Source organism: Bos javanicus, chromosome 1 (assembly GCF_032452875.1).
Source record: "Bos javanicus breed banteng chromosome 1, ARS-OSU_banteng_1.0, whole genome shotgun sequence".
Lineage (NCBI taxonomy): Eukaryota > Metazoa > Chordata > Mammalia > Artiodactyla > Bovidae > Bos > Bos javanicus.
In genome coordinates this window covers 143,639,994-143,649,873 of record NC_083868.1, presented here as the reverse complement: position 1 = coordinate 143,649,873, position 9,880 = coordinate 143,639,994, and the positions used below count along the sequence as shown (strand labels likewise).

The 9,880-nt window shown below is 55.2% G+C and overlaps 1 protein-coding gene across 1 annotated transcript; it reads left to right on the top strand.

The window, feature by feature from the left end:
* The first annotated feature begins 232 nt into the window (after positions 1–232).
* On the top strand, positions 233–4,532 carry LOC133250994 (stefin-C). The gene is made up of 3 exons (XM_061422928.1): positions 233–439; positions 3,647–3,748; positions 4,195–4,532. Exons 1-3 carry the CDS (start codon positions 365–367, stop codon positions 4,321–4,323), a joined length of 306 nt encoding a protein of 101 aa, XP_061278912.1. The 5' UTR covers positions 233–364; the 3' UTR covers positions 4,324–4,532.
* Positions 4,533–9,880: the final 5,348 nt, after the last annotated feature.

Genomic DNA, 9,880 nt, shown 5'->3' with positions numbered 1-9,880 from the left:
AACCCGAAGGACAGGTGACTCCCATCATCCTCCCACCCGAGTGGACCCCTTTCTCTCTGGAGATTCTGTCGGTGCTGCCCCCCACTACCACGCCCATCCTGCAGGGAGCTCCCACCCCTGCCTTGTGACTCTGCCACCCAGAGGAAGATACCGAAGTCCCGCCCCCGCCGAGTCAGAGCATGTTCCTGAATGGGACCAGGACTTCCCCTCCCTGTTCCCTGTCCCTCAACCTAGGCACCTCTCCTGGCTCCACCCACGCATCACAGGACCATCCCTCCAAGTCTGGCAGTTTCCCATTAGCTCACCCGTCCTGGGAGTGTCAGCAGCTCCTACAGCTCACCCGCCCAGCCTGCCGACTGCTGACATGTGGGGACCAAATCTTGGTGGGTTCTCAGATACTCAGGATGCCACAGCCGAGATCCAGGCCATCGCTGACCAGGTAGGGCTGCTGCGGGCAGAAGGGGTCCCGGGACCACAGTGGTCAGCAGTCATCACCTCTGGGACAGAGGCACTGCACCCTAGCACATCCCATTCTCTCTTGAGAAGAGAGAGAGGGCAGAGGAGTTGGAGGGGAGGCAAGGTGACAGTTGGGGAAAAGCACACGGAGAGCAAAGGGCACAGCGTGGGGTGAGGTCATCATGAGTGAGTCAGGGGCCCAGGCCGCCGAGACTCAGGCTGTTATTTTAGCACTTTCGTGTAGGTTTGAAACGCTCTCCAGTGAAACATTTGGCAACTGAAAGTAGCTGGGTCAAGTAGGCAGAGCATGGATCAGACCCTGGGCAGCAGTCCAGCCCCTTTTCCAGGAAAACTCTTGCACTCGAGGGTCATGTGGGGTTGGGGCCTGTCCCCCCCTCCTCACAAGGGAGACAAGTTCAGGGTCTGGGGCGGGTATTCGAGTTCTGATGAGAAGAGGAAACCTAGGTCCCTTATCTTTATTGCCCACCGCCGCCCCCCTCCCCGCTCCACTGCTGCCTCCTACATCCCAGGGCATGCGCTCTGCTGCGTCCTGGATCCTACCTTTGGGATCATCTGACAGCAGTCGTGGAAGGGGTGAGTCAGTCTTGTGAGACCTTAGACACTGAGGGATCTGGGGGACAGCCAGTGAGAGCCAGGCAGAAGGGTGTTCCCTGTTCTCCCCCTCCATGGCCACTCAGCCCAGCCCTCCCTTCCTCTTCCTGGGCCTCCAGGCCTGAGAATCCCCGCTGGCCACATGAGCTTTGAGTGAGGGTGAGACGCCTCGGGAGACAAGGGTTTCTGTCTTAGGGGCTGCACTTGGGGTCCATCCCTTGAGAGTCACCTGTCAGTGCACCGTTCTCACTGCCCTGGGAGCGAGGTGGCCACCTGTGTGCTGGGTGGGCTCTGTGAGGGGCAGGGGCACCATCTGGGGGCCTTTTGTACTGAAGTTTTCCTGAATAGATAAGGAGAAGTGAGGCCAGAGACAGACCTGTATCCACCACATCCAGCCATCCTTGCACAGAGCAGGGCTCTCCTGCTTCCACTCCTGAGACAGACAGAGAGATGATTTCATCCCAGGCCCCCGGGAGGGTTTGTGGGCATCACTCACCCCCAGGCTGGGTAAACGGTCTGAGGGTCAGTTCCATACAGCTCCGTGAAGAAGGGCTGCACAGCTGAGTGTTGAGACAAGGGTGGGCACTGGCCCAGGGGGACACACCCACACTGACCACCCTGAGAGCCGTGGCAGCCTCATGGAAGAGCAGGTGGCCCACCTTCTCACTACCTGACCCTCCCTCCTCCTGTCCTTTCCCCGACCCAATCACCAGAGTGCCCCTCCCTGCAGGCCCTTGCCAGGTGACTCACTGGCATGCATAATGGTGATGCCCTTGGCTCCCCAAGCAGCAGGCGCTTGGGCTTCACCAAGCTCCTCTGACACCCAGAACTGGTCTGGGGACTTCAGGGCAGTGAGTGCCTGTGGCTGCTGAGCACTCAGAAACCAGATTAGATCTTAAAGTCAAGACAAAGCAACCTGCTCTCCCTTCCTCCATAACAAAGCTCAGTTCCCTAAAGGCCAAGACCCTAGAAAACCTGACTGATCCAAGGGTATCATTAACATCTGACACCAAAGATCAGAAACAGCCTCTGCCCAAAGGCCCTGCATCCTAGTTCAGTTCAGTTCAGTTCAGTCCTAGGGAGACCGTCTAAAAAGGCAGCAAAGGACCACCCTGGTGGCCCAGGGGAGAAGAATCCACAGGCCAGTGCAGGGGACCTGGGATCCATCCCTGGTCCGGGATGATACCACATAGGGATAAGCAAGTAAGCCCAAGTGCCACAATTCTTGAGCCCGAGCTCTAGAGCCAGGGAGCCAAGACTACTGAAGCCCCCATGCCTAGAGCCTGTGCTCTCAACAGAAGCCCCCACTCTTTGAAACTGGAGAAAAAAAAAAAAGGAACTGGAGAAAGCTGGCATGCAGCGTCAAAGACCTAAGGCAGCCAAAAAAAAAAAAAAAGAATAAGTAACTAAAAGTTAACAATGGAAAACCCAGAGTTATGACACGTTTAAAAACTAAAAACTAAAAATAAATAAAAATTTAAAGTAGAAAAGCATTTTTTTAAAACTGTCTGCAGAAGAAACTGAGATTCTTAAGAGAACCCTGGAAAAGGAAATGACAACCCATTCCAGTATTCTGGCCTGGAGAATTCCATGAATAGAGGAGCCACACAGGCTCCATGGGGTCGCAAGGAGTCGGACACCACTGAGTGATTAACATCGTCACTTTCACTTTTTTTTTCCCCAAGAGAATTAAGGCACCTCTATAAGATCAAACCAGTCAATCCTAAAGGAAATCAACCCTGAATATTCACTGGAAGGACTGATGATGGAGCTGAAGCTCCAGTCCTTTGGCCACCTGCCAGGAAGAGCTGACTCATAGAAAAGACCCTGATGCTGGGAAAAATCGAGGGCAGGAGGAGAAGGCGTCAGCAGAGTATGAGATCATTAGATAGCATCACTGACTCAATGGAGATGAATTTGAGCAAACTCTGGGAGACTGGAGAACAGAGGAGCCTGGCGTGCCACAATCCTTGGGGTCACAAAGAGTCAGACATGACTTAGCAATTGAACATTAACAACAGAAGATGGAAGACTGAATTTTTAATAAATATTTATTTATTTTACTTTGGCTGTGCCACGTAGTTACTTGCAGCAAGTAGCTCTTCTTTGCAGCATGTAGGATACAGTTCACCAACCAGGAATCGAACCCGGGCCCCTTGCATTGCTGTCACTGAGTCTTACCCACTAGACCACTGAGGAAGTCCCTGGAAAATTATCTTTAACGTTCAATTTAGTTTAATTCTTTAAAATATTTTAATTTTCACTTTTAAAAGAGTAACTGAAAAATGGTATGTATGTACTCTTTCAAAAGAACTAAGTAAAAAGAAAAACAGGGTGTGAACTTATACACATTGTCTTGATGGTGAAAATATAAAATTCCCATCCTTGAAAAAGAAAAGAGAAATGATACAGAGAACATTTTTCTGTCCTTTATCATCAGAGTCAACAGTTGAGTGTGTCTGCTCAGCTGTAAAGGGCAGATGAGGTGTAGAAAGTGTGCAGTGCCCAGGCATGAGAGTTCAGGGGTGACATCTAATACAGGTGAGCTCACCTGTCTCTCCCTTCTCCCCTTCCGCAGGTGAAGTCCCAGCTGGAGGAGAAGGAGAACAAGAAGTTCCCAGTGTTCAAGGCTGTGAAATTCAGGAGCCAGGTGGTTGCCGGGATGAACTACTTGATCAAGGTGGGGTGTCAGCCTCTTGGGAGAGTCTGGCTGAAGTGGGAGCTCGCAGGTGCCCAGGGCAGGAGTGCTCAGCAGGGTCCTGCAGCAGCCCTCAGCTTCAGGGGTTTGGTGGCTGTCCAAAATGAGCATGCGTGTGCAAGCATGTGTGTGTGCATGTGCATGTGTGCACGTGTGTGCTGCGGCCTCCTTGGAGAAGAGGACCTAGCCTCTCAGGTGACCAAGGGCTCTGCTGGAATGAGTGTGGGGGAGGGGTGCTGGCTGGGCACCTAGGGTGTCCCCTGCACTTGAAGGAGGAGGGTGAGAATGTCCTCAGACCAGTCTCTGGGGACATGAAGGGACGCAGCCTCCAGGCATCCAGGACCCTCCTACCATCCAGCCAAGTCCAGTGGAGCAGGGGGACTTGGGGTCAGAGGCCCCACCTGCCCCTCACTGGACTCTCCTTTCAGGTTCAAGTGGACGAGGATGACTTCGTGCACATCCGAGTGTTTGAAAGCCTCCCACACGAGAACAAGCCTGTGGCCTTGACCAGCTACCAGACCAACAAAAGCAGGCATGACGAGCTGACCTACTTCTAGGCCTGATTTTCAGAGTCCATCACCCACGTGGGTCTCTCCTCTGCAGACCTGTCTGGGACCAGACGCGGTGCCCCTCGGGGTGGGGTGGTGTCTCTGTTCCCTGCTTTCACTGTGTTCATTTTTTTCTCTCAATCCATGATTTTAACTAAATTTCCTTCAAGGGGAGCTTGAGTTATCTTTAATAAACATGTGTTTTCTGTTTTCACAAATTGTCTCTGTTGGGGTTTTTTTCTTCATCTGAAGCTATAATCACAGTAGAGAAGTGTCAGCAGGTGAGAGGTGTCCTGGGTGGAGCCCCCGCTGGGCCTCCTACCGCCTGAGCCCCCTTCCCTGAGGAGCCGAGGAGGGGAGAGGGTGGCCCAGGTGCCAGTGGGCAGGTGGTACACCCAGGGTTCTGGGAACATGTGCTCTAACCACAGCTCCACAGGCTGTCATGGTGACTCTGTGTCGTGTCTCCAGGTCTCAGAACCCCCCACCCCATCGTGTACAGTAAGAGGGGGTGAGAAAATCTGACCCTAGAGCATTAGTTCTAGATGGACTCAGATACATTCACGCATTTCTGCTCGGGTAGAGATGCACAGATGTGTGCAGGGAGGCTGTGACCCGCAGGGCCCGCTGAGTGCCATGTCCTGCGAGTCCGGCCCCAACTACCCACTGACTGCCCGGGGTATGCGCTGGGTCTGTCTCAAGGCTTCCTGGTTTCAGCAGCCGGTTACTACCGTTAGTGAAGTCAATCCAGTGGTGTGTTTGCCGTGTGTGAGTGTTCGTGTGCAGTAGAATAGAAAAGCGCACCCTGCGTTGTAAGACTAAACGCTGGGGACAGTTCTGTGTGGCTCAGGGTCCAGGTGGACAGCCTGTTCCTGAGGGCAGAGTCTGCCCCCTTCCTGTCTCCACTTCGTCTCTGGGGCAGGTGGTGTTCTGTGTCAGGCCTGCTGCTGATGGATCGGAGGCGCAGGTCATGAGGGCTGAATGCAGAGCAGGTAAACAGTCCTTGGGGAGCAAACAGACCTGTGAGAGCAGGAGAAGGAGACTCAGTCAGGAGCTGTGTGTGTCCTGCCCTATCCTGAGCTCTAGGACAGAAAACTTGCATCTCCAGCTCTTGGTCTGGGAAAATAGAAGCCAGAGAGCATATTTACATTGACTTGAAGATCAGCTATATTTCCACCTGGAAACTTCCAGTGAAGGGGGGCGGATGGGGGATGCTATGTAGGTGCCTGGACAGGGCCGACAGCCCACACCTCATAGCAGGGAGCACGGAGCACAGGGACGGAGGCAGGTGTGACCACTGGGTTCAGAGGGTCCCCCAGGTGTGTGCTGGGGGTGACAAGGTTTTGACACTAGAAGAGGTGGTGGTTGCAAACCATTGTGAATGCACTAAACACACTGAAGTGTACACTGTCAAATGGTAAACAGACTTTGCTGCCAGTCCACCGGCTCAGACTCCACACTTATACTGTAGGGACCACAGGTTTGATCCCTGGTCAGGAAACTAAGTTCCCACATGTCACGCAGGGCTGCCAAAACTAAGTCAATTAAAATTTTTTTAGAAAGAGGGAAGCTACTTTAAAAAATAAATAAAATAAAAAGAATAAATACAATGGTAAAGTGTATGTTGTGTGAGAAATAAAAGTGTATGTTGTGTGAATCACACCTCGGTAAGAAATTGACAAAAATGCCAACAGGACACCAGAGGCAGTCTGGGCAGGGTGGCAGAGGGTTTCAGGGACTGCTGGGGGGTGCTCTCTCATTGCCCCCAGACCCAGTGTCCCCACCAGCCGTAGGTGCTGACCTAGTGGACACCCCTGCTCTCTGGCCCCCAGCACCTGCTTCAGGGACCCCCAGGGACACCTGGGCCCTGCCTGATCCAAGGATATCCTCTCCAGCCAGTCTCTCACTCAGCCCCAGCCCCTAACGGTCCCCCACCGGGAAGAGAATCTGCCCAGTCCCTCTCTGCACACGTGCAAAGGGCCCCTCCTTTGCACCCACCCTGAGTAGCCTCTGTTTCCCGGACCAGACTGAGGCTTGTGCCCTGGGGAGACACAGACACGGTGATCCTCCCCACCCCCACCAGCAGCACCCCAGTCCTCAAGCTCTCCAGACAGGGAGGAGCCCCTCTGGGTGGGCAGGCACCTTCTCCTCGTCCCACCCCAGTCCTCAAGCTCTCCAGACAGGGAGGAGCCCCTCTGGGTGGGCAGGCACCTTCCCCTTGCCCCCCTTCCCCATCCTCTCTTAGCAGCCCTTGGGGGCTTCTTCCTCCCCTGTGCCCAGAACTTTGGGGCAATGCTTGGAGGTTCTGCCGCCCGGGTCCCCAGACTGCTGAGTGGCCGGCCCCTGTGTGATGTGGAGGCTGTGTCCCTGCTGGGGGTAGGTGGAGGGGAGTGTGGGACCGTCCAGGCTCAGCTCAGAGAGAGCAGCCCGCGGGCACAAGCTCTCTGAGTGCCCTGGGAACTCAGGGTCTCCGCTGACAGATGAGGTCCAGCAGGTGGGGCTTGTGCCCTGCAGACAGCTGTGGCCGTGGCCATCTGTCTCATCCAGCTGGAGTGTCCAGGGGGCCCTAAGCGAGGGGCTCCAGGGCTTCAGAGCTTCCTGCTTCTTAACCGCCCCCACAGCACAACCTGGTCAGGAGTCTTGTCTGGGCACAGCCGTGATGGACTCTGCCGAGCTGAGTGTTTGTGTGCCAGACCCCCTACTGGCAGGGGCAAGAGTGGACAGCAGGGCAATCGGGACCCCTCTGTAAGGGAGCTTATGATGTTGTGGGTGACCAGACACTGATGGCTTCCCACCTAGATCCGACCTCCCCACCTGCCCTGAGGAAAGGAGGACTGTATAATTGGGACACATGAAAACCCACACTTCCCAGACTCCTTTGCAGCAGGCGTGGTCACAACTGGTGAGTCCCAGCAGGTGGGACTCAGGCACAGCCTGATCAAGGGGCTGCCACAGGGCCAGAGTCTGCAGCAGCTGGCGTGGTTTCCCAGAACTCCTCTCCCAGGAAGCTCTGTGTGACCACAGGGACCGGCATGTAGGTCCACTGGGGTAGGGGGAGGTCCTGAGGGCCAACTAGAGGACACGGCTCCTCAGGAGCCTGGTGCCTGCCCTGGCGAGGCGGGTGGAAAGGAGCAGAATTGCTGGGCCCCTTTGGTGGAACCTGACCACGTCTGCCCTCCTTCTCCTCACTCTTCCCCGTGGGGATGCCCCCCCTTTGCCGCCTTTAAGGATAAATCATCAAGGAGCACACACAGGAAGGGCTGCCTGGTGGCTGGCCTGGCCAGGCCCTCAGGCTGCACGTGGCCCTGAGCACTCAGAGGAGGAGGACGAATTACAGCCCCGCCCAGTACACAGCTGTCTGTGGATATGGTGGCCTCCTGGCCATCGAGAAGGTATGCCTGACAGGGTCTCTGTGGTGAGGGTATGATGGGCTTTTCCAGAGGAAGCAGGCCAGGGGCTCAGACACAACATATGCCCCCAGGAGCCCAGACCAGGCCAGGGCACTGCTGGGTGACCCACCAGCAGCCAGCTCAGCAGTCCCGGGCAGTGTTTGCCCCAGAAGGTCTTTGTTTGGATGGGTGGGGGGGGGGGCAGCCAGAGATTTAAGGGGGTGAAGCTTGGGGGATGAGCAGTCTGGCCACCTCCCTGGGTGGAGAGGCACAGCTTCTTCTTTTTTTTTTTTTTTTTTTTTTTGAGGCACAGCTTCTAACCGGACTGGAGTGCTGTGGGAGGGAAGAGGGGAACTCAGCCGATTGTGTGGGTTGGGGTAAGCCTGAGACCTGAAGGGCAGAGGGGCGGAGACCTGGCAGGGCTAGCCCTGGGGGCCCTGGAGGATGCGGTCAGGTTGGAGCCGCATACCTGGCCGTGAGGTGGGGAGGCTGGGCTGCAGCCCTGACCCCTTTGCTTTGGACCAGTGGCCAATCTGTGTTTCAGGGAGCCTCTCAGCCGAGCTGGGACCTTGGCTTATAGAGGCAGCTCTCCAGTTCCCACCTGTGTCTTCTCATGGGCTTCTTTCCTCAGTCTGAGGTCTTAGGGCCCCCATCCCAGGGTGATCTCATTTAACTGAACTGTATCTGCAAAGACCCTATTTCCAAATAAGGCTGCATTCACAGCCAGGGCAGGGGGCTGGGGCGGGGGGTAGCAGTTAGGATAGACACTCTGGGGACACAATTCAACCCACAACTGAAGTCACAGATGGCCCGCATCAGCAGATGTTCTTCTGTTGTAGCTAACGTACTGCACCCAGCCCTGTCTCCCATCCCAAGACTCCCACCCACCTGGTGCTCCCCATGTCTGCTGGCACCCAGGAGCTGGTCCTGTGCTCCCAGGGCATGTAGGGCCTTCCTAGCAGCCCAGGCTGTGCTTCCTTCTCCACTTGGCTGAAACCTGCCTGGTGATGGGCCTGGAGCAAAGGAGGCAGTGGAGGCCCACCCGAAAGGAACAAGCGTCAGCACCCGCCTCAGGTGTGTGGCTGTTGCTTGCTCTCCAGATGAGGGAGCTGAGTTTCCGCAAAGGAAGGGTAGTGGTCTGCTGCAGCATGGGGCATCCGGATGAATTAGGCGTTGGGTTCAAGACCCCAGGTGCATCCTTCAGGCATCCCTATCCCAGGCTTTGAGGCCCTCTCCTCCCCTGTGAGGACCCTACTTTCAATGCACCAGGTTTCCCAGGTGGCTCAGTGGTAAAGAACCTGCCTGCCAATGCAGGATATGTGGGAGATGCAGATTCAGTTCCTGGGTCAGGAAGATCCCCTGGCAAAGGAAACAACAACCCACTCCAGTATTCTTGCCTGGAGAATCCCATGGACAGAGGAGCCTGGTGGGCTACAGTCCATGGGGTTGCAAAGAGTCAGACACGACTGAGCGACTTAACAACAATCAACTTTCCACGCTATCCAACAATCGACTTCCCATGCAACCCACAGTCTCCGTTTCCAGGGCTGCCAGGCGCATCACTCGCCTGCCTCCTCATGCGTCTGCTTCCCTCAGCATCTCGTCAGAACACCAGGTACCAGATTGAGCCCCACTCTGCTGCAGTGTGACCTCATCTTAACTAGTACATCTGCAAAGACCGTGTTTCCAAATGTCACACTCTGAGGTTCTGGCGGACCTTTTTGGAGGACACCATTGATCTGGGGGAGACAGCTGTCAAAGCTAAACTTAAACATCCTTTTCAGGGTTGCTACCTTCATAACAAGACCCTGAATTTTCATTCAAAGAGGGCAAACTGAAATGTGAATTGATCTCCGTGAAACTTTTAGGAAAGGGGGCGAGGGATGGATGGAGGGAGGGAAAAGTGCCTTCTCTCCTCTCCCTCTCCTCCCTCTCCCCCCACTCCAAGGTCACATACAAGGGCCACACCCCAGGGAAAGCAGAGCAACAAGACAGAAGGGGCTGGGGCCAGCCTTGTGCTGGCTAAGACCCTGCTGCAGGGGCCAGCCTGAGTCTGCACCTCATGGGGAATTTATTCAATGCTGTAATTTAGGCAGAATTTCAGACAGGATGAGACTGTGTGGCTATGATCCCAGAAGCCCTGGGAAAGCTCCCTGCAATGCACGCCCTAGTGCCCGAAT